This window comes from Peromyscus maniculatus, chromosome X (genome assembly GCF_049852395.1).
Source record: "Peromyscus maniculatus bairdii isolate BWxNUB_F1_BW_parent chromosome X, HU_Pman_BW_mat_3.1, whole genome shotgun sequence".
Classification (NCBI taxonomy): Eukaryota; Metazoa; Chordata; class Mammalia; order Rodentia; family Cricetidae; genus Peromyscus; species Peromyscus maniculatus.
The window spans coordinates 130,137,112-130,162,792 of NC_134875.1; the positions used below are offsets into that span (position 1 = coordinate 130,137,112).

Sequence of the window (25,681 nt, forward strand, 5' to 3'; positions counted from 1 at the left end):
CCCAGCACTCACATAGTGGATCACCACCACCTTTAACTATAGTCCTAGGGCTTCCAGTTCACTTTATACACGCAAACAAAACACTAATACACATAAAATAAGAAAAAATATAATCCTATTATTAGTATATGTGTAGGTATGTATATCATAATGTGATGTGAAGGTCAGAGGACAGCTTGAAGGAGTTATTTTCTCCTTTTACTATAATGGTTGGTCCTAGGGACTGAACTCAGATGGGGCTTGTATGGTAAGCACCTTTACCCACTGACTCATTTTGCTAGCCCAGTGCCAAACATTTAGGTGTGTGTAAGCCTGACAAATTAAAATACCGCATTACTGTTCTTGGTTTAGTTTTCAAAGAATGATGTGAGGGCTAGCCTACATGAACACTGACTCTTTCACAGGATAAACCTGATTGACCATGACCTGAAATCCATAGGTGCAACTGCTTATGCAGACAAAATTATTAATGTTAATTATTAATGCTACTGAGATCACAACAAGGCTGAAGAAAAAGTAACTAGGCTAGATTAAAATATAGGCTGATCGGGCTGGAGAGATGGCTCAGAGGTCAAGAGCACTGACTGATCTTCCAGAGGACCTGAGTTCAATTCCCAGCAACCACATGGTGGCTCACAACCATCTATAATGAGATCTGGTGCCCTCTTCTGGCCTGCAGTCATACATGCTGTATACATAATAAATAAATCTTAAAAAAAAAAAATATAGGCTGATCAGCCGGGCAGCGGTGGCACATGACTTTAATCCCAGCACTTGGGAGGCAGAGGCTGGTGGATCTCTGAGTTCGAGGCCACCCTGGGCTACCAAGTGAGCAAGTGAGTTCCAGGAAAAGGCACAAAGCTACACAGAGAAACCCTGTCTCCAAAAACCAAAAACCAAAACCAAACAAACAAAAAAATATAGGCTGATCAAAGTAACTTCTGTGCTGGTTCCTGAATTTTTTTTAAAGGCTAGGGACTAGTTGTGTATGTAGCCCTGGCTGGCCCTGAAGCTCACTATGTTGCCTTTCCTTTAATGCCAGCACTCAGGAGGCAAGCAGATGTCTGAGTTAGAGATCAGCCTGGTCTATAGAGCAAGTTCTAGGATAGCCAGGGAAACACAGAAATCCAGTCTTGAAAAACAAAAATAAAAAATAAAATAAAATTAAAAAAGAAAAGAAACTTACTATGTCAGCCAGGCTGTTTCTGTCAGGATTAGACTGTCAACAGATCTCAAGCCCTCACCCCTCCAAAGACAGGGTCTTAATACGTAGTCCTGGCTTGTCTCAAACTCAAGAGATCTGCCCATCTCTGTCTCCTGAGTGCTGGGGTTAAAGGTAAGTCCGACACTCTTGAGTTCTAGCACTCTGTACCATGCCAGGAAGCCAGTGTCCATCTGTATACTACTGCCATTTGATTTGGCCTCATCTACATTTTAGGAATGTCCCCATTTAGGACATTATTTCTTTACCCACTTTTGTAATTTGACAGTTAATCACCTGTAGAAACATGCCAAATTCCCCATAATTTTTACTGCCAATGAAATCCCAGGCTAAGCAACATTAATTCACTGCCATATCTTTGTGTTTTCAGAATCCACTAGCAGACTGAGCAATGATTATTATTTTATGCTGAGAAGAATCATGCAGTTTTTACCCACTCTATTCTAGCATAAGACATATCTATTTGGTAAGGGAACGACATCACTGGGGCAAATTAAATTTGCACCATGACCCCACTCCAACCATTCTTTTGATCATGTACCCCAAGTTAGTTTAGATAATCTCTGAGTTTACAGTCATGGTAAAAAGCCATCCTTTACAAGTAAGAATGAGATTGGTTCCAGAGCAGTGGTTCTCAATCTCTGGGTTGCAACCTCTGGGGATGGTCTGAATTACCTTCTCACAGGGGTCACATATCAGATTTCCTGCATATCAGATATTTAAATTATGATTCATAACAGTAGCAAAATCACAGTTATTAAGTAGCAATGAAAGTAATTTTATAGTTGGGGGTCACTACAACATGAACTGTATTTAAGGGTCACAGCATTAGGAAAGTTGAGAACCACTGTAGAGGTTAACCCCACTATCTGATTCCTGTTTACCTGCTGATACTGAGATCCAGGGGAATGGGGGTATAATGGGGCATCTTCCGGCGGAGGTGACTCATGCTCATCTGGGGCATCTTGGTCATCTGGTTCCTAATTTAAAAAAAATAATAATAATGCAGGCATCATCAAACTCACTGCCAACTCTTGTTGATTTAGCAACAACTTTTAAAAACTGTTTATTACTCCTGCAACCTAAGGCTCAGGGAACCTTCCCAACCACTGAGGGGGCAGAAGCTTATAAAGAGCCAGAGGAACAGGACGTCTGCTGTGAGACTGTCTCCTAGAAATGCCAGGGAAGCCACATACATACATGGCTGCCTAAACAAGGATACCAATAGATGTACTAACATGGAAGGAGGAAATGTCATGAGATTTCAAGCCTAGACAGAGAATTAAAGGTAAACAAAGAATGCTTAAAGCAGGAAAATTATATCCCCCAGGTAGAGTCCCCCAATTACTTATCCAATACCAAATGGTCAGCCCTAAAATAATAAACATTTAAGTAACTTTATATACACTGAGCAGGTTATTTGTAGATTTAGGAATATAGACATATGTAACAACATTTAAAGAAAAAGAAGTCACGAATCTAAGACAAAACAAGGGGGTGCATATGGGAGTAACTAAAAGGGGAAAATAATGTGGTTATATTTTAATTTGAAAATATTTACCTTCACATGTGCTATGGTTCATATGCACACACATACAGAATAAAGGAATGATGTTAAAGGGGGTGGGGGAATGGAGCTGGAGAGACGGCTCAGAGGTAAAGAGCACTTGCTGCTCTTCTAGAGGACCCAAGTTCAAGTCCTAATACCCAAATTGCAGCTCACAATAATCTGTTAAACTCCAGTTCCAGGAGATCTAACATCCTTTCTTCTAGCCTCCATGGGCACCAGGAAGGCACATTGTGCACAGACATATATACAGACAAAGTACCCATACACATAAAGGTTTACAAAATAATTAAAAGCTCCTAATTTGTATTCTCTTAGAAATGCATTTCTGAGGTTATAGCACAGTAATTTCTCTAGGAGGTATCCTCATTAACATAACATGTCACTAATATTAAAGCAAGCACAACTCTAGCAAAGCCTTTAAGAAACAACACTGTCATTAATACACAACCAGTGGCCTAAAGAATTACTTTGCTTTCTTCCATTTCTATCTCTTGTAGACTGGTGGCTTTTTTTACCTCCTCAGGACAGAGTTCACAAGCTTTTGCAAGTGTCATCCTAGCACTATGTGATCTCTCCAAGAAATAGCCATTTGATGTTTCATTGCTTTGCACTGGGGGAGACCAATTGTTGTAAGTGTATTGAGGATTGCCAGTGTATGGTCTTCTTTCGAGTTCATCTCCAAGCCATTCCACTGCCCAGGTCCATTTCCTTTTAAGATCTCCATTGCCCTTTAAAAGTAAAACCATATACACATATAAGAGGATTTGGAGTATCCCAAAAAACACTTAAAATGATAATCACCCCACAAATTCAGGATTCTGTTCTTTTTTTTCCCCCCCCTTGAAATGGAGTCTTGCTATGTAGCCCTGGCTGTTGTTGAACCTGTTGTCCTCCTCTTTCCTTAGCCTTGAATATTGGGGTTATAGATAGATACCCACCATACCATACCTGGATTAAAACAAGATTTCATTCATTCATTCATTCATTCATTCATTCATTTAAGTTTTTTCAAAACAGGGTTTCCTTCTTCAGTCCTTGCTGTCCTGGAACTCATTTTGTAGACCAGGCTAGACTCGAACTCAGAGATCCACCTGCCTCTGCTTCCTAAGTGCATATGCCACCACCACCCAGCTAAAACAAGATCTTAATGTCATTTTTTTCTTTCTTATTGTTTGTGGTGCTGGGGATTTAACTCCAAGGCTTTGTACATTCTGGGTAAACAGTATTCCTTAAAAGGCCTTAAACAGTATACTTTAAAGGCCTTAGCCCTTTAAAATAGCATCTGATTCAAATTTCTATGAAATTGTAAGAAAACACTCACCTGCAAGATCTGGTAAGCAACAGGACAACTGCTAAAGAGAGCTACCATACACTTGATACATTGGTATGCTCGTTTTTGATAGTGATTCTTAGAACGCTGGATTGTGTCAAACAGCCCGTCTCGGTCATCTGGAATTCCTTTAAGGGCATTATGAATTCTGAAAAACAATCAGAAGATAAAAACTTCTAAAATCTAATAGAAGCTAACATTTATTGAGTGTCTATTACATGTCACCCAGTCAATGTCTGTGAGTTCAGTTGTTTCATACTGGACAATACATACTACTATTAAATTTTGGAGAAGATGACAAAATTAACAGCTTGCCTAGGGTCAAACAGTTGCCAACAAGTCTGAGTCAAGTCTGTGCCCTAATAAACTTTACTTGTTCAAATTGCTTTTCTTAGAATGTTTAAATATATCACCAGAAGCAAAGTTAGGACACTCAAGAATAACACAAACTTAAAAAAGTTAACAAGCAAGTTCACAAACAATGTAGTAGAGAATAATGTGCTTTATTTTTGTCTTTTATTTTGACAAAGGGTCTCATTATGCAGCACAGAATGGCTTTGACCTCTCAATCTGACTGTCACAGCCTCCCAACTGCTGAGATTACATGCTTATGCCACCATGCCCAGTGCCTGTTTATTTTGTGTTAGGCATTACCTGCCAATCAATAAACAAAATATGACATACCTGTAAGACTAAGTATATAATTCAGCCATAAAAAGAAAATACCAGTATATAGTATAATGTAAATGAATCTTGCAAACATTACAATGAAGGAAAACAATTAGACACAAAATGCTCAATGTTATAATTCCATTTTGGCAAACTACTAATAGGCAAACTATAGAAGAAAGAAGATTAATGGTTGCTGAGGCTGGCAGAAGCAAGAGTATCTAAATGGCTTCTTGCTGCTTGATCTAAGATACTATACAGAAATTCTACTCAGTTTTTTTTTTTTGTTTTTTTGAGGGGAGTGGTGCTGAGGGTGAGGGCCAGCCTAACTCACGTTAGATTAAATGCTCTGTCATTAAGCTATTACCACCCTTATTGACATAAACTGCTGAAACATCACTTTATACACTAACTATAAGGTTATACATTTTCTATTTTTTGAGAAAGGATCTTGCTATGTGGTCTTGGCTGGCTCAGAACATAAAGGGATCTATCTACCTGCCTCTGCATTAGAGTGCTGGGATTAAAGGTCCATATATGCCATTACTTAATAAAAGCTATATAATCTTAAACACTGTTTTAAAAAGGAAAATACTAGAACCTAGACTACATTAAAATTATCTCAGGAGTGGAGTATCAATGGTGACAGCTTTAACATTAGCATCTAAGAAAACTGGTTCTTTGCTTACTGCTATTTCTGTAACAGGAATCTGAAGCATACAATGTTAAAAAAAAGATCAAATTTGTAAATTCTGGTATCTGCAAACTCCACTAAGACTAAACATTGGCAATTTTTTAAAAGGTTTAAATTATTTTATGTGTAGGTGTAGTGTATGAGTGTTTTCCCTGCGCGTACACATATGCATCACTTATGAGCCTGGTGCCTTTAGGAATCAGAAGAGGGTGTCAGATCCCAGAGAACTGGAGTTACAGAGGGTTTTGAGCAACTATGTGGGTGTTAGGAACTGAATCTGGGTCATCTCAAAAAGATAGTTAAGTCATCTCTACAGCCCCAAGAATGGATAATTTTAAAAATCAGTACTTAAAGTGCGTTGTTAGCTGTCTGTGATCATGTGCAAAATAGCAAATAATTCAAGTTGACCAGAACTGGCACTTTCCTAGCAGAAGCTGAATAAAGTGACTGCCTTGTTTGAGTTTCAAACTATGAAGAAGTACCCTCTTTTGCTGTTTTAAATGGCCTTCAAGTATAGCACTGAAGTGCTTTAGTGCTGCCTAGTGTTTCTAAGCTGTGATGTATCTTACACAAAATGTGTATTAGAGAAGCTCACATAAGGTGTGAGGTATAAGCTGTTGGTTATAAGTTCAATGTTAGATTTAGCAGTATATATAAATTTTTTTGTTTTGTTTTTCAAGACAGGGCTTCTCTGTGTAGTTTTGGTACCTGTCCTGGATCTTGCTCTGTAGACCAGGCTGGCCTTGAACTCACAGAGATCCACCTGCCTCTGCCTCCCGAGTGCTGTGATTAAAGGCCTGTGCCACCACTGCCTGGTTATATATATATTTTTTAAAAAGATTTATTTATTTATTTATTATACATACAATGTTCTGTCTGCATGTGTCCCTGTAGGCCAGAAGAGGGCACCATATCTCATTACTGGTGGTCATGAGCCACCATATGGTTGCTGGGAATTGAATTCAGGACCTTGGGAAGAGCAGTCAGTGCTCTTAATGGCTGAGCCATCTCTCTAGCCCAAGTATATATTTATTAAGATAACCAAATACACATTCGTGTGTGTGTGTGTGTGTGTGTGTGTGTGTACACACACGACAGTGGACAGCTGGAGAGAATTGGTTTTCCCTTTAACCATGGCCACCATGGCCAAACTCAGGTCATCAGGCAGAAACAAGTACCCTTACCTACTGAGTCATTTTGCTATTCCACCTAAGGTGTTTTTTGAGACAAGGTGTCCCTGCATCCCTGGCTAGCATGAAACTCAGAGATCTGCTTGCCTCTGCCTCCCACGAACTCATATGTATATCAAAGTCTATTGATGGTTTGTTTTCTTTTATTAAAAAACAATTCAGAGCCGGGCGGCGGTGGCGCACGCCTTTAATCCCAGCACTCGGGAGGCAGAGGTAGGTGGATCTCTGTGAGGTCAAGGCCAGCCTGGGATAGAGAGTGAGTTCCAGGAAAGGCCCTAAAGCTACATAGAGAAACCCTGTCCCAAACCAAAACAATTCAGTTGAATGATGTTAAAAGGGTATTTACCTGTGAGTCTGCCAGGAGTCTTCAATCAGTAAGATTTGTAAAAGCAGATCCAAATAGGGCCGGAGTTCATAAGTATAAGAATATGCAACCTAGAAATAGGTAAGACACAGTGAATAATGGATAAATGGACAACAAATCAAGTAATAGTGATTTAGCAATGGTTATGTTTTTTTTTAACCTGCCAAAGAAGTTCACTGAGGACGGTAGATGAGAATTGAGGATTCTCCCAGCAGCAAAAGCGAAGCAATTTGACGGTCTCATCAGAGTTACTGCAGTCTTCGATAATTTTCTTCACATAACTTGTTCTCACAAATAAAATGTCTACCACATTTTGTTGAATTGGCATTATAGGTTGTGATAAATTAGGATCACCAAAAGGATTTGGAAGAGAAGGATTACCTAAGATAAATACAGATTTGTCACCAATGAACAACCAATAAGCTTCTCTACAACAACAATGCAGACTTCTCAGAAAATAGCCTGTGAATGTGTTTTAGAAAAATGAGCTGTAGAGGTCAAGTTTCCCAAGCAAAACGAAGAAAAGTAGTACTATGTATTACAATGATTAGGTATACTAACACAAAAAATTTTACAAATTTAACCTAGTAGAAAGCAGAAAATGACTTTTATATTAATCATGTGAAAAGGTACAGGACTTTAAATATTATAAAATATTCCAAGCATCGACCTTCCTTCACATCCTTATTTTGTATTTAACTATCTTCAGTATTATATTTAATCTAGTTCTAGATCTGACCCAGAGTATTCAAAAACTACTGCCAAGAATACATTACCATTGATTGAAGACTGCATTCTTGAGGAGACATTGCAACATCGGATTAGCTGTGAGACTACTGAGTATAATTTGCCTAATTCAGCATACTGGTATTTAATTGGAGGGCCAGGACCTTCATCTAAGGACACAAGCATAAAGGTAGCAGGCACACTCAGTTTCAGCAGCTGTGTCTTCTCTGCCACTCCTGCAGTCAAAAGGAAGACAGAAAACAGGCAGAGAAGGAGAAAAATGGGGAAGGAAAACATTAGGATCGAAAGAACTTTGTGAACAAAACCAACAGTTATTAAAAATATTTGTTGCCGGGCGGTGGTGGCGCACGCCTTTAGTCCCAGCACTCGGGAGGCAGAGGCAGGCGGATCTCTGTGAGTTCGAGGCCAGCCTGGTCTCCAAAGCGAGTTCCAGGAAAGGCGCAAAGCTACACAGAGAAACCCTGTCTCGAAAAACCAAAAAAAAAAAAAAAAAAAAAAAAAAAAAAAAAAAAAAAAAAAATTTGTCTAGGCTGGAGGAATGGCAAAGAGGTTACGAGCACTGACTATTCTTCCAGAGGACCTGGGTTCAATTTCCAGCACCCACATGGCAGCTCATAACTGTCTGTAACTCCAGTTCTAGGGGATCTGGTACCCTCACTCAAATATACATGTAGGCAAACACCAATACACATTAAAAAATATAATTTATAAAAAAAATTTGTCGATCATTTCCCGGCTCTTCGTATGCATATTCATGGTGCACATGTCTGTGGAGACCAAAGTTATGTTGAGAATCTTCCTCAAAAGCTCTTCCACCTTATCCTCTGTGGCAGGATCTCTCAGACCTAGAGCTTGCAGATACTTTCTTTATTTAACTAGCCAGCTTGCTCTGCAGATACCTTGTCTCAACCTTTTCAGGCTGGAATTACAGGCAAACCATCATTCATCACTCAGCATTTTCATGAGTTCTGAGGATTTGAACTCTTGTTCAATAAGCACTTTAACCACTCAGCGAACTTTCTAACCCTGGTCTATCACTTTTTTTTTTTTTTTTTTTTTTTGAGATAGCACTTCCTTATGTAGTCCTGGCTATTCTAGAAGTCACTATGTAGACCAGGTCAGCCTCAAATTCAGAAATCTACTTACTTCTGTCTCCCAAGAGCTAGGATTATGCCTTTTTTTTTCTTTGTTTTTTTCAAGGAAGAATTTCCCAGTGTAGTTTTGGTGCTTGTTCTGGATCTTGCTCTGTAGACCAGGCTGGCCTCAAACTCATCGAGATCTGCCTGGCTCTGCCTCCTGAGTGCTGGGATTAAAGGCGTGTGCCACCACCGCTCAGCTGGATTATGCCTAACTCTTGCCTATCACATTATAATTAGGAACACACTGTTTTTTACCTGGATTCAGACTTACTTAACTAGGGTAATAAATTTACCACTTTAGCAGTTTTAATATTGAATTCTACGCAAAACAGTGACCATTTGGCTATAAGTGTGTAGACAACAGGATAAGGAAGACCTTACAGCCAGGAAAATTTAAAATCTAAAATCTAGATGTGAACTAGACTGTAATCCCTACTATAAGAGCGATTAAGTGAGAAATAGGGTTCTGGTATGCAGCATAGGCTGGAGATCACAACCAACCATACAGACAAATGAGAAGTAAAGAGGGCCATAAATCAGTTAGTTCTGCTTGGGCACAGAACTCAAATTTAATGTAAAAGTTGTGTGGGTTTTTTTTTTTTAAAGATTTATTCATTTATTGTGTATACAGTGCTCTGTCTGCATGTATGCCTGCAGACCAGAAGAGGGCACCAGATCTCATTACAGATGGTTGTGAGCCACCATGTGGGTGCTGGGAATTGAACTCGGGACCTCTGGAAGAGCAGACAGTGCTCTTAACCTCTGAGCCATCTCTCCAGCCCCCGGGTTTTTTTTTTAAAAACTTTTAAAGAAGTCATTAAAAAATAATTCTCTAAGTTTCTGAACCAGTTCTGAATATGGTCAAATAGAATTATCACTAGCAGGGAATTTGCCAATAGTTATTTTAAGGTAAGCATACTAATACCTTTTCGGCAATTCCCCCCTGCCACCCCTCACTTTCCGACCCTGCCAAGACAGGGTTTCTCTGTGTAGCTTTGTCTGTTCTGGAAGTCGCTCTATAGACCAAGATGGCTTGAACTCAGAGATCTGCCTGCCTCTGTCTTCGGAGCGCTGGGGTTAAAGGAGTGTGCCCCACCACTGCCCAGCTGGCAATTTTAGTAATTTCTATTATAGGACACATATTTCCTGTCTAAGCTAATTAAAAGAAACACCAAAATAACAATGCAAGAATTATTTGTTGCTTTTTTTGAGACACAATCTCATTGTCACTCCGGCTGGTCTAGAAACTCACAACTCACTATTAAGACAGGCTGGCCTCAAAATCAGGGATCAATTTGCCTCCCTAGTGCTAAAATTAAAGGTGTGCCCCTACACTTTAGCACTGGCAATGCCCATGTTTGTGGTAGACAAGTGTTCTCCCTAGATCCAATCTTTTGCAACAAAAATAGTGGAACTCAATAGAGCATGATATTTCGGTACAGTTCTAGTAGTAACTGAACAAGAACAAGCGGTAATATTGGAAAGAGCAAGCTACTTTGAGAAAGAAAGCTGTCAAACAGAGGCAGCCCTGTTCTAGGAAATCCAACACCCTCATATAGGCACATATGCAGGTAAAACACCAATGTACATAAAATAATAAAGCAAACAGACGCGGTATCATTGCTTAATGAGGCAAAACTGAACAAACTTTCACCTGTGTTTATCAGAGGTATACATAAAAAATTATAAAGCACACAGAGGAAAAGGTTTGATGTAAAGAAAAATCTTTACAGTTCATCATTTGACCTTCTGGATGACTCATTTAACGTAATACTTTAAAACAGAGATTATGGGCCAGGCGGTGGTGGCGCACGCCTTTAATCCCAGCACTCGGGAGGCAGAGCCAGGTGGATCTCTGTGAGTTCGAGGCCAGCCTGGTCTACAGAGTGAGTTCCAGGAAAGGCGCAAAGCTACACAGAGAAACCCTGTCTCGAAAAAACAAAATAACCCAAAAAACAGAGATTATGAAAATTTCAATTCTTACCTAAATTGGCATACATTACAAATAAGTTGAAATACTGCTGTAAATGACGTCCATGCTCTGAAACTTCCCTCCTCAAGAGATTTAGTACTGCTCTTAGTAAATGATCACTCAAGCTTAAGTTGTCATAAGCCTGTAAAGGAGAACACACTAGTTAATTCTCAACAAGGTGAAAAAATAATTATACTCTAGTAAAAAGGAAACATGTATGTATATGTTGAACACAAGAATACTTCTCTGAGCCGGGCGGTGGTGGCGCACGCCTTTAATCCCAGCACTCGGGAGGCAGAGCCAGGCGGATCTCTGTGAGTTCGAGGCCAGCCTGGGCTACCAAGTGAGTCCCAGGAAAGGTGCAAAACTATGCAGAGAAACCCTGTCTCGAAAAACCAAAGAATACTTCTCTGGAATGACTGATCACATGAACTCTATCTACCCTGCCTACCACCACTAGATTGATCCAAGGCCTTGTGTATGCTAATGCTAGAGAAGAACTTTGCCACTGAGCTATATCCAAGATTCTTACCAATAGAGAAGCGACGAAACTAAGTTGGCCCAAGCTGGCTTTGAATTTGCAATTCTCCAGCCTTAGCTTCTGAGGAGGCTGGGATTATAGGCCTGTGCCACAAACTATTAAAAGGAATTCATTCTTGCCAAAGGGAATGAAGACCTCAAGTAGGTTTCCCAGCTTTCCTTTTTTGTTTTGAGACAGGGTCTCAATGTGCAGAACCCAGGTTGTCTTTGAACTCTCACCTCCCACCCCCCCAGCTTCCCAGGTAGGAGAGTTACAAGCATGTGCCTCTACACAACAAGCCAGGCATGGTGATGCATGCCTTTAAGCCTTTAATCCCAGCACTCGGGAGGCATAGGCAGGCGGGTCTCTGTGAGTTCAAGGCCAGCCTGGTCTACAAAGTGAGTTCCAGGACAGCCAGGACTGTTTCACAGAGAAACCCTGTCTTGAAAAACCAAACCAACCAAACAAAAACAAACCACCACCAAAATGAAGGAGATACGAAAATCCCATGTGGAAACACTATTTTGTAAGCTAATTAAAAAATAGGCCTGGGGAGATAGCTCAGTGGGTAAAGTGGGAGAGCTTACCACCCAAACAGAGGGCCAGGAGTTTGAGTCCTAGAACCCACATGGTGGAAGGAGAGAACTGACTCTCACAAGTTACTCTCACAGTTTGCTCTCCAACCATAATACTTACGCTGTGGCACATGCACAACAAATACAAAATAAATGTTTAAAAAGCGCGCGCGCGCGCACACACACACACACACACACACACACACACACACACACACACACACACACACAAATTTATCTCTTTAAGAAAATTCCCTTCTGTGCTAGAGATGGAAATCAGAGCCTTGTACATTTTAGGAATATTCTCAACCACTGAATCATACCCCAGGTCACCCACACATTTTTAAAGGGCAAGTATTTACTGTTGCTTTTTATCCAGTAATTTTAATGGAACTCAGGTATCAGGCTTTGTTATTGTGGTAAATGTTTTTAAAAAAAAACAAAGACATTCAGGTTTCTCTCTTCAACTTCAGGAAAACACATTTTTTTGGTGAATATACAAATAATTATAAACAAAGGCACAATTACCTGACTAGAAGGTCCAGGAGATGCAAAAGGTGAAGGACATGGCCCATCTTGCAAGGAAAAATGTGCAATGAAAACTATAAGTTTAGCAAATGCACCTCTCACTTCTGCACTAGGGCATTCCAAAAGGTATTCAGAAAATCGATTTGAAACATTAAAAAGGACATTGTGAGCAAACCAAAACCGCACGTTCTTGCTGTGACGAAGGAGAATACACAATGCATCATACCTAAAACAAAACAAACCACAACTATTAATTCAGGTCACTTATCCTACAGTAAAGAGATGGATTTCTAGGAAACAAAACATAGCAAACATCTTTTTTTCACCGAAGGCAGCAGCAGTAATGACCACTTCTAGTATTAACGTGGTGACACATGTCTTTAATCCCGCTGGATCTGAGTTCTAGGCTAGTTTGGTCTACAGAGAGTTCGAGGCTAGCTAGGTCTACACAGAGAAACTCTGTAGGGGTTGGGGGAGAAGACAGATGAATACTATATGACTTGGCCTAATATCATGGAATTACAAAATACATGAAAGCTACCATTGGTCACTAGAAGACTGTTGTTAGTCAAGTGGCCATGGTGCCTGGTCTACAGAGTTCCAGGATAGTCAGGGCTACACAGAGAAACCCTGTGTCAAAAAACAAACAAACAAAAAGGCTCTGCAAACCAAAACACATTATTAAATGATGACAAAATACCTTCTTATTGGAGTATCTTCTAGGTAAGTAAAAAAAGGTTTTTATACTTATTTAGCTAAAAGGATTATTTGCAGGAATAGGTTCTCTCCTTCCACTATGTGGGTTCTAAGGAATCAAAATTTAGTTTTGTCAGGTTTGGTGGTAAGAGCTTTCATACACTGAGATACCTCATTGACCCTTAATAAGTAACAATTGTTAAAAAGACATTATAGCTGGGTATGGTGGCACATGCCTTTAGTTCCAAGCCAGCCAGTCTACAAAGCGAGTTCGACAGCCAGGGTTACACAGAGAAACCCTGTCCTGAAAAACCAAAACCAAAAAACAAACAAATACAATTACTATTTTTTAATTCTGTCTTTTAAATTTGAAACAATAACTTCATGGTTCTGCAAACAAAAAGCACTCTACTCAAGAATCCCACCAAATTTTAAATAGGAATAAAAATCCAAAACAAGATACCAATCACTGGCAGAGCCACGAACTATTTTCTTTGTGTGAAATCCTGTAGTAAAGAGGAATCTAGCAGCAAGCTGAATACTAATCATAGTGATTTCTTCTGCTTCAGGAGATAGGTGATCTTGTCCTAAAAACAAACAAAAAACCAAACACATACACATATTTAAAAAACAATCAAAATTTCTGGTCAAGCCCCACTTTCAAACTAGTTTGTACTTTGTGCTCTCAATTTGTTAATATAAAAGAACTCTTCTTAGATTACTTACAGAATTCCCATTTCTGAATTTAGCACTTAATATAAACAAACAAACAAAAAAAGCCGGCCATAATAGTGCACCATTTTAATCCCAGCACTCAGGACATAGAGGCTAGTGAATCTCTGTGAGTTCTAGGCCAACCTAGTCTACAAAGTTGAGTTCCAGGACAGCCAGGGCTGTTACAGAGAAATCCTGTCTTCAAACACCAAAACCAAACCAACCAATCCCCCCCTCAACCCAAAATCAACCAATACAAAACAAAAAAACAAACAAAAAACCAAGGCTGGGAATGTAGCTCAGTGGCAGTGTTCACCTACCATGCACAAGGTCCTGGGTTCAAATCCCAGCACCACATTAAAAAAAATACTGGGAAACAACAACAACAACAAACAAGCTGAAGTCGAAGCAAGCCTGGTCTACAGAGTGAATTCCAGGACAGAGAAACCCTGTCTTGAACCCTCCCCCCACAAAAAAAGGAATAAGGATTAGAAAGATGCCTCAGCAATCAAGAACACTTTATTGCTCTTTTAGAGGATGGAGGTTAAGTTCCCAACATTTGACTCTGTAATTCCAGTTCCAGGGAATCCACGTACACAAAGCATAGACATACATGCAGGCAAAACATTCATACATATAAAATGGATAAATCTAAAAAAGAAAAAGCAAGGCTTATGCCTACTAGTAAATAAATTACCCTATGCTATAGGAAGCTAACTGGACACTTACCTGGAGGAGGGTTTAAGTAAACACCATTACACGTAAGTAGTTTTTTCATAAACTGAAAGTATTCCAGACTGTACTGCATTCGGTTGTGCATGAACTGTACATTCTGCTTCCGTACACTTCTCTCAATGGCTGATGGCATAACAATCTGATGGGGTCTTGTGGTGATAGCAATCTCCGATATGTATCGTATCACCTCATCATCATGGTCTATTGTGTCCATTCGTTCATAAAAAAGTATATAAGCATTCCACCACCTTTTCTGGCGCCTGTACGACATGCGCTTCATCATGTGATCAAACACTTCTCCCATGTACTCGCCACCAAAACACTGGTTTTTCATTTCTTCGTCGTCATCCATTTTACACTCTGTTACATCTCCATCATCAAATTTATACCAGCGATTCTTTTCCCCATCTCCTCCATTCCTCTGAATGATGTAAGAATAATAATGTCCCCCACTTGCTTGACCACTGTGCACAAGCACACCAACAAGTCTGTATTTTGTGCTTCCTGCTTTCTCTTCAGACTGCTCATTCTGTTGTATCAGTTGACTTTCTGGGTTTACGTTATCCCCCTCTAGCTTAGCAACGCCTGCAACTGTGTAAGGTTCCATGTCTAACTCTCGAGGAAATTCAAAGTAATCATTGAACTTGATTGCACATTCTCTTTCCCAGTCATAATCGAATCGTTTTAGTTGGATAGCAAGTACGGGAGGTAATTTTTTAATTAGCAAACGCTTTACAGTATCAACCTAAAATAAAGAGAAAATTAATAGATACAGTCCACTATAAAAAACAAACCAAAATCCAAGCAACCACCACCACCACACTCCCAAATCAGAAAGGGAACCTAAGCTGTTTCACATGCTAAGCAAGCACTCACCTTTAGCTATACCTCCAATTCTTTTTTGCCCAGGCTTGTTTTAAACTTGCTTTGTAGCCCAGACAGGACTTGAATGTGTTATCCTCTTGCTTCAGCCTCCTAATTGAGGTTACATGATTGTGCTATCAAGACCAGACCAATCAAACATTTTTCTCTTGGAATTTTTTTGTTTTTGTTTTTTAAGATAGGGTCTCATACTATATAGTTCTAGTTGGCTTCAGGCTATGTAGTTTAGGCTCATCTGGACCCAAGGTAATTCTGGTGCTTTGGCTTCCCTTGCATAGTGGTGAATCATTATATCTAGCTGTTTAAGCAAACTATTTGATGTGTAAGTATATACCACATGTGTGCCTGGTGGCTGAGGAGGCCAGATAAGGGCAACAGATTCCCTGAAACTGGAACCATAGATGACTGTGAACTAACTGCCATGTGGGTGCTAAGAGACTGAATCCAGGTCCTCTAAAAGAAAAGTAACCATTCTTCACTGTGAGCTATCTCCCCAGCCTCTTAAGCAAATTCTTAAAAACAAAACAAAACAAATCATAATCACTGTATCAAGTTTTCTTAAGACTTACTTGGATTGCAATCATAAGGTGATTCTATGAGGTTGATGTAAACATTAACTGGTTAATATGGAAACAGCTTATACCAGTTATTAGAAATTGCAAAAATTAGTTATTTACATGTTACTTACTGCCTGGTTTCTATCCTGTCCTTGCCTCTAGCCACTGTTTGTTATTTTTTTGTTGTTGTTCTGTTTTTCAAGATAGGGTTTCTCTATGTAACCATCCTGGCTGTCCTGGAACTCACTTTGTAGACCAGGCTAGCCTCGAACTCACTGAGATCTGCCTGCCAATGCCTCCCAAGTGCTGGGATAAAAGGCGTGTGCCACCACCGCCCAAGCCCGTTGTTTGTTATTTATAGTTATCCCAATAAAGGTTGTTTGCTGTAAGCAAACTGAAGAAATAGTTTACTTTTTATTGGGCAATTAGAAGGCAGTTAATATTACACAGGTGATAATATATTTGAGATCCTTACAACCTTAAGATGGCACTACTGAACCTTAAAGATAGGAGAAGAGTCCTGGTGAAGTTTAGCAACCTGCCTCATGTCTGAGAGCTATGGTGACAGACAATGTTGCTTCATAGCCCATAAAACCCAAAGTACAGACTTGAATACTTCTCTAAGTGGTGTGGTAAGCCAAATAATACAAGTGACTTAGAGGTGAAATGGTTTGGAAGCTAGAAAAGGTAAACACAATTTACTATTCATACATTTGAACATCCTTCTCCCTTGAAGAGCTAAGTTCCCATAGGTAAGATCTAATTAGGTAATAAAAAACAATTTTACTCTATTTAAAAAATTAATAGTTTCAGCAAAACAATCCTTGTCATAAGAGGAAAAATGGTTTCCTCCATCAGCTCTGCATTTTCTTGGAAAAACAAATCAGTGTTAACTCACAACAAAGGTGCTATCAAGCTATTATAATTTTATATTTCCTAGCCTTTTCTGGCACTACTTTTTAACTTCTCTCTCTCTCTCTCTCTCTCTCTCTCTCTCTCTCTCTCTCTCTCTCTCTCTCTCTCTCTCTCTCTCACACACTCACACACACACACAGCTTTTTTATTATGATAAAGGAAGATTAAAAAAGAAGTGTGAACTTCAGACCCACCTCCAAGCCCCATGTCTTTTTTTTCTTTTTATAAAGGACCTACCAAGTTCAATTTGTGCTGTCCATATTCTTCTGGGTGTAAGGCCATTCACTGGATTGTAGTCCATTTACCAGGACTTAAAGAAGTGGTCTTTCCCTCACCAGGAGCTATCAACTATCCATTATTCCTTAGTTAGAAGTATCATAGTTATCTTAACAGACAATTCATACCTTTTTATTGCATTTTTCACAATGATAAGCATTTGCTCCTTCTAATAAATCTCCTTTGACATACTGCTCCAAAGAATCAAGAAGATTTTGGTGGTTTCTAATGTCTACATTCAGAGTCGTAAAGGATTCTTCACATTCGTACCTAAAGGTATTTAAGAAATTATCAGAAAAGGATTTACTCTTTAGTTCTTAGATTATAAAACCCCTAAGTCATGGAATATTACCAATACCAATGGCATTCCCTGGCTAGTTAGATTGTTCTGGTCACTACATTAGGTTGATTATACATTCTATATGTTAAATTCTTTGCCTTCCGGTTTCTCAGAAAATTGGGAATTGATCTACCTCAAGACCCAGCCATACCACTCTTGGGAATATACCCAAAAAATGCTCAATCATATCACAAAGATACATGCTCAACTACGTTCATAGCAAAACTATTCATAATAGCCAGAACAACCTAGATGCCCTTCAACTGAAGAATGGATTAAGAAAATGTGGTCATATACACAATGGAGTACTACTCAGCAGAGAAAAACAATGACAGTGCTGTGGGATGGTCTGTATGGCAAATTGCTCTGATTGGTCAATAAATAAAACACTGATTGGCCAGTGACCAGGCATGAAGTATAGGCAGGACTAACATAGAAGAGAATTCTGGGAAGCGGAAGGCTGAGGAAGGGAGTCACTGCCAGCCGTTGCCATGACCAGCAGCATGTGAACATGCCGGTAAGCCATGAGCCACGTGGCAAGATATAGATTTATAGAAATGGATTAATATAAGATATAAGATCAATTAGCAAGAAGCCTGCCACGGCCATACAGGTTGTAAGCAATATAAGTCTCTGTGTTTACTTGGTTGGGTCTGAGCGGCTGTGGGACTGGCCGGTGACAAAGATTTGTCCTGACTGTGGGCAAGGTAGGACCAGAAAAACTCTAGCTATATGATAGCATGAAATTTGCAGGCAAATGGATGCAACTATAAAATATCATCCTGAGTGAGGTAACCCAAACCCAGAAGGACAAACATGGTATGTACTCACTCATAAGTGGATTCTAGATATAAAGCAAAGAACAATCAAACTGCAACCCACAGAACAGGGAGGCTATATAGCAGGGGGGACCCTAGAATGACTGTGGCTTATAATAAGTTTTGGTTTTACTCAATCACTGGGTAAGCCTCTGAAACATTTCACAATTAGGATAAGAATTTATACTGTATCAAGCTGATAATAGAAAAATAAATAAATAAATAAAAATGAAAGAAAAAAACAGGGCTAGAAAGAAAAAAGCTGTGGGGCGTGACGAAGAGAAGGGGGTAAAGGGAATAAAGCCAAGAGAAGCAAAAAAAAAAATTCTTTGCCTTCATGACAAATTGCTAGAGAACTATCACCACCCACATTTGAGTGAAATGTGATCTGAAAGGTTAGTCAAAAGAACTAGGTAAAATGGAAATTAAGACTGGCTAGCTGGGAGGTAGTGGAGCCCGCCTTTAATCCGAGCACTGTGAATTCAAGGCTAGCCTGGTCCACAGAGGGAGTTCCAGGACAGCCATGGTTACACAGAGAAACCCTGTCTTGAAAAACAACAGCAAAAAACAGGGCTAGCTGGGCTTACAGTTTAAGCTCTTTTAGTCTACCATGTTGTTTTCACAGTAATAAATTATGGGTCCCATTGTCTCTGTGCCAAGTGCTCAATTCTCCAATTTTAGTAAAAGACAGACAATACATAATTGAGTGAGCAAATTCCAATAAGACTTTATAGAACAGTTAACTAGCTAGATTAGGCCCATGCTCCTGGCTTAAAGATTATGTTCTTTTAAAATTTTCTCTTGGAAGCCCAGTGGTGGTGGCCTCTGCCTTTAATCCCAGCACTTGGGAGGCAGAAGCAGGCAGATGAGTTTGAGGCTAGCTTGGGACTATACAGCAAGTTCCAGGACAGCCAGGGCTACACAAAGAAATCCAGTCTTGAAAAACTAAGAAAATCTCTTAGTTTTACAAGACTGATAGAAACAGATAACCAAAGTGTTGGTTATTTTATCAATAATTAAGAGGTTAAAATTATTATATCACTTGCTTCAGATGAAAAACTTTTAAAAAGAACCAAAAGTTGTCTAGGCTACTGGACAATATATGCCCAAAGAACACACACAACCTCTCATTTAAATTATTATAATCCCACAGGGCTGGAGAGATGGCTCAGGCGTTCAGAGCACTGTCTGTTCTTCCAAAAGTCCTGAGTTAAATTCCCAGCAACCACATGGCGGCTCACAACCATCTGTAATGAGATCTGGTGCCCTCTTCTGGCCTGCAAGGACATATGCAGGCAGAACACTTTGTATATATAATAAATAAATAAATCTTTAATTTACTCACTAAGAAACAAAATGCTTCCATTAATGATAAAAATCAGCCCATGACTACATAAAATAGTTTGGTTTACGTAGAAATACTACCTTTTAAAAAGTTGCACTCTGTGTATTGGCTCTCTACTTCCACAATATGGGACTAGAGGATAGAACTTAGGTCATCAGGCTTGGAGACAAGCATCTTTAGCTTGCTGAGCCATTTCATTGGCTTTAAAATTATCATCTTAGAGATTGCAAATCACCATTAACTTGTTTTGAGAGAATTTTAATAAAAAGCAAATCTTAAAAATGTATTATTTAAGCTGGGAGATGGTGGCATATGCCTTTAATCCCAGCACTCAGGATCTGTGAGTTCCAGGACAGCCAGGGCTATTACACAGAGAAACCCTATCTTAAAAAACAAAAACAAAAAATTTTTTTACACTGTGTACGTCACTACATATACAGGCGTATCAGGACAGCTTTGTGAAGTTGGTTCTCTCCTTCCATATTTTGCTAAACTTGAAGCATCTTGTTGTCCCCAATAAAAAAGTATTTTTTGTTTTTAAAATTTTTGTGTAATCTTGTGTGTCTGCAGACGCCAGAAAAGGGTGTTGGATCTTCTAGAATTAGTTATGGTTATGAACTGGCTGATGTGTGTCCTAGGAACTAAACTTGGGTTTTCTCTGGTAGAGCAGCAAGAGCTAGTTAATCTCTCCAGCCCCCATTTTGCTTTCGAAAGATTATTTTATGTGTATGGGTGTTTTGCCTTCATTTATGAATGTGTACAGTGTACATGCCTGGTGCCTGAAAAAGCCAGAAGGAGGTGTCAGATTCTTGGTAAATGGAGTTGGATCCTCTGCAACAATAGCCAGTTTTTAAACAATGAGCTGGCTCTCTAGCACCCCTAGTTAAAATTAGCACACAAAGTAACAGGTTTCCTTATAGCACCAAAATAAAATTTTGGTGTGATTTGACAGTTAGAAATTATGTTTATCATTACATATAGAGTGCATAAACTATTAGGTTTTTAAAGTTTTATTTATTTATTATGAGTATTATGTATCTGGACCCTATGTATGCCTACTGCCTGACGAGAAGAGCACCAGAGCCCCCCAAACAAAGTTATAGATGGTTGGTTGTTAGCTAGCGTGTAGGTGCTTAGAACTGAAATCAGTTCTCTATAAGAGCAGAAGAATAGTCAGTATTCTTTTTTTTTTTTTGGGGGGGGGGGGTTCGACACAGGGTTTCTCTGTGTAGCCCTGGCTGGCCTCGAACTCACAGAGATCCACGCTGCTCTGCCTCCCAAGTGCTGGGATTAAAGCTGTGCACCACCACCGCCCAGTGGCATCTTAAACTTTTGTACTCCTCCTGCCTCAGCCTCCCAAGAAGATTAACTACAGGCAAGAACTACTACATCCAGACCTTAATTTCCCTTTAAAGTTAAAACCATAGCAGCAAAAAAAAAAAAAAAAAAAAAAAAAACAACAACAAAAAAACCCCCACATACCTTGAGAATGGTAACGTGTGTGTAAAAATGATAATAGATGGAACTGTTTTACCGTTTTAAAAAGAAAATAACATCTCTAGCCAGTTATCTTCTAAACTCAATGTATTTATTATTAAATTCTAAGATAAAAGGCAAACAATTCTAAACATATTCATATTCCTAGTTCCTTAGGAATATATGAAAGAATTAAAAGCATAAAATAGTAAAATATGAAGCTCAAGAAAAGGAATCAAGTTACTTAACAAAACCAAAAACCACCCTACAGTACTCACATATTCCTAGCACTTAATTTATTCACTTGTGGGAGTTTAATAAATAGTGGCATATTCCATTTTTATATTAGCACTATTAAGAATTTTATTCTTGTTAGCATGTAACAGTATTATACATTAGCATTTACCTATGAGGGCAGCCTTGGCAAATCTTCTGATCAGCAAAGGAACCTCCCAAGACTTTACTTAGCATAGCTGGATGCCCTAAGGCTTTTAAAGCTTCATCTAAACTATCCACCAATGAATTAAAGAACTCCAAAGCATCATGTTGTTCACGAAGATTAACAGGCTCACCCCAAAGCCTGCAAATGAATGGAATATAACATGTAACATATGACATTCACAACAATACAAACATTTTTATTTCCTAGGGCTGTGGGTAAGGCAATTATAATGACAGCATATACATGAGGATATAGGAAACACCACAAAAGTCCACCCAGCACTTTATGTTACTACTCTAGTGGCAAAAAATTGCCACAGAACTCCTGGTATGGTTGATGGATAGCATGGATTTAAGAAGGGTGGTTGATTCAGATAATGTGATATACATTATCTAGCATTTTGAACTTAGCTGTAGATGCTATTAAAATGAGGTGGTAGATCTAACAGGGGGGTTTTCACTTATCATTTTGCTAAATTTGGAATTACAGACAAAAAGAATTGTGTGTCCACCTTCATTAAACTGACTTTTCTAGTTCTACAGTTAATCTATTTTCAGTGATCTCAGGATTTAAGTTAGACTAATCCTGAAAACCAAGTGTCATTCACACACACACATATACCACAGAATGAGAACTGCCACTGCTCAAGCACAGGCCCTGATGGAATCTATCAGATACCTGACATTGTATTCATAGAATAATACACATAGAGGACACATAAGTATATTCTTTCTAAGCAAGAGAGATATCAAATGTACTTTATATATGCCAGAGCACTGTTTGATTAAATTCCTTGTACATGGCAAATAATATCATATATTTTACACAAAAAAACACTACCCATAGCAACTTTAAATCATATCTATCATTAGTTAAAATTAAACTGTTACATTATTGGAAATGACACTAATCTATTCTATTTACTTTCAAGCTACAACACAATCTCCCTCACTTCTGAACATGTATGCCCTTTAACAGGCATCTGTTAGGACACCATGGTACCAGCTATCATGAGTTATTAAATGAACAAATGCTCATGTATGTGCAATGAGAAGCCTATAACGTCATTAATATAGCCTTTTTGCTCTCTTTCAAATTTAATCTGAATCTAATCAGAAGGAAACAATCATACAAACCTAATTGTGAGGTTCACTAGTACAGAAAGTAGAAAAAAGCAAAAGCATAAGAAAGGGGAAAATACACAGCATTGTGGCACACACCTATAATCTCAGTATTCAAGTGGCCAAGGCAAGAGGATCCTGATTTCAAGGCCAGCCAGTCTCAAATGACAACAAAAAATCGAAACACCAAAATGAAAGTCACAAAAACAAAAACAATTGACAAATTTCACCATGAAAGGTGAGAAAGTGTGCAATTCTCAGATAACAGGAACAGAAATTTTGGATTTATAAAAGCCTTATAGAGTCAGAAGAATATAAAGTAGAGGGAAAACAGAATGGTCTGCAAAGAGGAAGAGGGGGTGTTCTGGTGATGAGACTGAAAAAAAGTGTAACTGGTAGAGTAGTGGTACACACAAACTCCCAGTACTGAGTAGAGGTTTAATTAGGGAAATACATGATGCTTGTCTGCCTCTTCTCCGATGGTAGCAGCAATCTTGTTGCTGACAGTGTTAAGAAATAAAGGATTCTTTATTGGGAAGGAAAAAAATAATACAAGGGGAGCCTTACTCTGCCAGAAGCAGAGGAAGGCAGGCAACCCTCTAGTTCCTTCTGTCAGCTGCCTAGAGGTCCCTTTGGAGGAACTATACTTTCCATTGCTGAGGATGGGAGTTAGGGCCCTTGGCTATGCTAGTCAAGTGTGCTACTACTACTTAACTGTATATCCCTACACTTTGGAGCAGCACTATATAAAAAACAAACTATATATTGCTACCAAGACTGTAACGTTTCTTTTATTCTCTTTTTGTTTTCTCTCTAACAGAATTTCTCTGTGTAGCCCTGACTGTCCTGGAACTCACTCTGTAGATCAGGTTGGCCCAGAACTCAGAGATCCACCTGCCTCTACCTCCTGAGTGCTGGGATTAAAGGTGAGCGCCACTGCTACCATCAACACCACTGTCAGGAGAATGTAGTGTTTCTTACTGGAGTATTGTAAGTACTGACTTAAAAACATGAACTGAAGCTAAAAAAACCAAAAACCCAAACCAATCATATAAAATCAACTCCCAAGAGCAGTGCATTTATACTGTCTTTACTATAAAATGTCCAATCTTGGACTTCAAATCTTTAAAACTACACTAAATAAACATATTCTCTTGATAGATTGGCAGCTGAAAAGATTTCATTGTAATAATATTAAGACCAAGTGAGTAATACAAGATGATTGCTGCTACCATCGGAGAAGAGGCAGACAAGCATCATGTACCGACTCTTCATGGAGGTAAACATGGGGATCCAGTAGCCTTGCCTGCAAAAAAATCAAAAATACTATGCTAATCTGATCAAGTCTCTGGATCTCACTAGGCACCTTAAAAAGCATGCAGGGGAAAAAGAGAAAATACTATTTGTGGCATATGGTCCTCATGTGAATTCTGATTTTGAGAAAATACCAGGGAAAATTATTTGAGCTAATGGGGAAAGTCCAAACACTGTGTTCAGTATCAAGAAAGCTTTAAAAAGCACAATAGATCCATTATGTTTTAAAACAGACATCAAATACACATAATGAAGTATTTATAAGTGAAGCTATTATCCGTGATTTGTCTCAAAATAATTTGGAAAAGTAGGAAGGAAGCTGGGCGGTGGTGGCGCATGCCTTTAATCCCAGCACTCAGGAGGCAGAGGCAGGTGGCTATCTGTGAGTTCAAGGCCGGCCTGGTCTACAAAGCCAAGTTCCAGGACAGTCAGGGCGGTTACACAGGGAAACCCTGTCTTGAGAACCCTGCCCCACCTCTCCCAAAAGGAAGGAATATGTAAGATTGTCTGAAGTGACTAGTGGTCAAGTTGAGTGGTGGTAAGTATATGAGACCCCATGATTATATTGTCTATGCATCCTACAGTTTCACAATCAAGTTATGTCATGTCTTAAGAGACTAAAGGAGGCTGGAGAGACGGCTCAGCAGTTAGGAGCACTGGTAGTTCCTGCAGAAGATCTGGTTCGGTTCCCAGCACACACATGGCAGCTAACAACCATTTGTAATGACAGTTCGAGAGGGTCCAATGCTATCTTCTGGCCTCTAATGGATGTGGTGTATAAACATACACACAGGTAAAACACCCATATGAATAAAACAAAAATAATTTTTTGACTGGATGTGGTGGTACATGCCTTAAATCCCAGCACTGTAGAAGTAGAGGTAGGAGGACATCTGTGAGTTTGAGGCCAGTCTGGTCCAGGACAGTCACGACTATATAGAGCAGTAGTTTGCAATCTGTGGGTCACAACCCCTTTGGTAAACCTCTATCTCTAAAAATATTTGCAATTCATAATGTCTCAAAAAACAAAACAAAATTAAAAAAATCAAATGTGATAGTTTGAATAGGAATGCCCACCACCAAATGCTCATATATTTGGATGCTTAGTCCCTAGTCGATAAACCATTTGGAAGAATTAGGACAGCAGTTCTCAAAGTGTGGATTGTGGGCCCCCACAAGATGCTGTGGAACAATCCTGTTGTACACTATGAATATGTATTACTTTCATTGGCTAATAAAAGCTGATTGGCTGGACAATAGCAAGGCAAAAAGTATAGGTGGTACACTCAAACAGGATACAGGGAGAAAGAAGGGCGGAGTCAAGAGTTGAGAGGAGGGGCAGAGAAGCAAGATCAACGTGTCATGCTAACAATGGTACCACCATGTGGCAGAGCGTCAATAAATAATATGGGTTAACTTAAAATGCAGGAGCTAGTTAGTAATAAGCCTGAGTTATTGGCTGAACATTTACAATTAATATAAACCTTTGTGTGGTAATTTGGAAGTGGCTCCTGGGATGGGAAAGCTCTG

At 39.2% G+C, this 25,681-nt stretch overlaps 1 protein-coding gene across 5 annotated transcripts in view; it reads right to left on the bottom strand.

Moving 5' to 3' along the window:
* Positions 1-25,681, bottom strand: part of Usp9x (ubiquitin specific peptidase 9 X-linked) — a 145,099-nt gene that overhangs the window by 4,463 nt on the left and 114,955 nt on the right. For 3 of the 5 annotated variants that reach the window (XM_076562498.1, XM_076562499.1, XM_076562497.1), the window contains 12 exons: positions 21,681-21,854; positions 17,424-17,565; positions 14,660-15,410; positions 13,680-13,803; positions 12,521-12,746; positions 10,910-11,039; positions 7,816-8,001; positions 7,200-7,420; positions 7,022-7,110; positions 4,114-4,270; positions 3,308-3,520; positions 2,107-2,202 (listed from right to left, as the gene is read on the bottom strand). In XM_076562498.1, the coding sequence (XP_076418613.1) occupies positions 2,107-2,202; positions 3,308-3,520; positions 4,114-4,270; positions 7,022-7,110; positions 7,200-7,420; positions 7,816-8,001; positions 10,910-11,039; positions 12,521-12,746; positions 13,680-13,803; positions 14,660-15,410; positions 17,424-17,565; positions 21,681-21,854 (2,509 nt within the window). Of the gene's footprint in view, positions 1-2,106; positions 2,203-3,259; positions 3,521-4,113; positions 4,271-7,021; positions 7,111-7,199; positions 7,421-7,815; positions 8,002-10,909; positions 11,040-12,520; positions 12,747-13,679; positions 13,804-14,659; positions 15,411-17,423; positions 17,566-21,680; positions 21,855-25,681 lie in introns of all 5 variants that reach the window. The other 2 variants (XM_076562496.1, XM_076562495.1) reach the window with 1 other exon arrangement.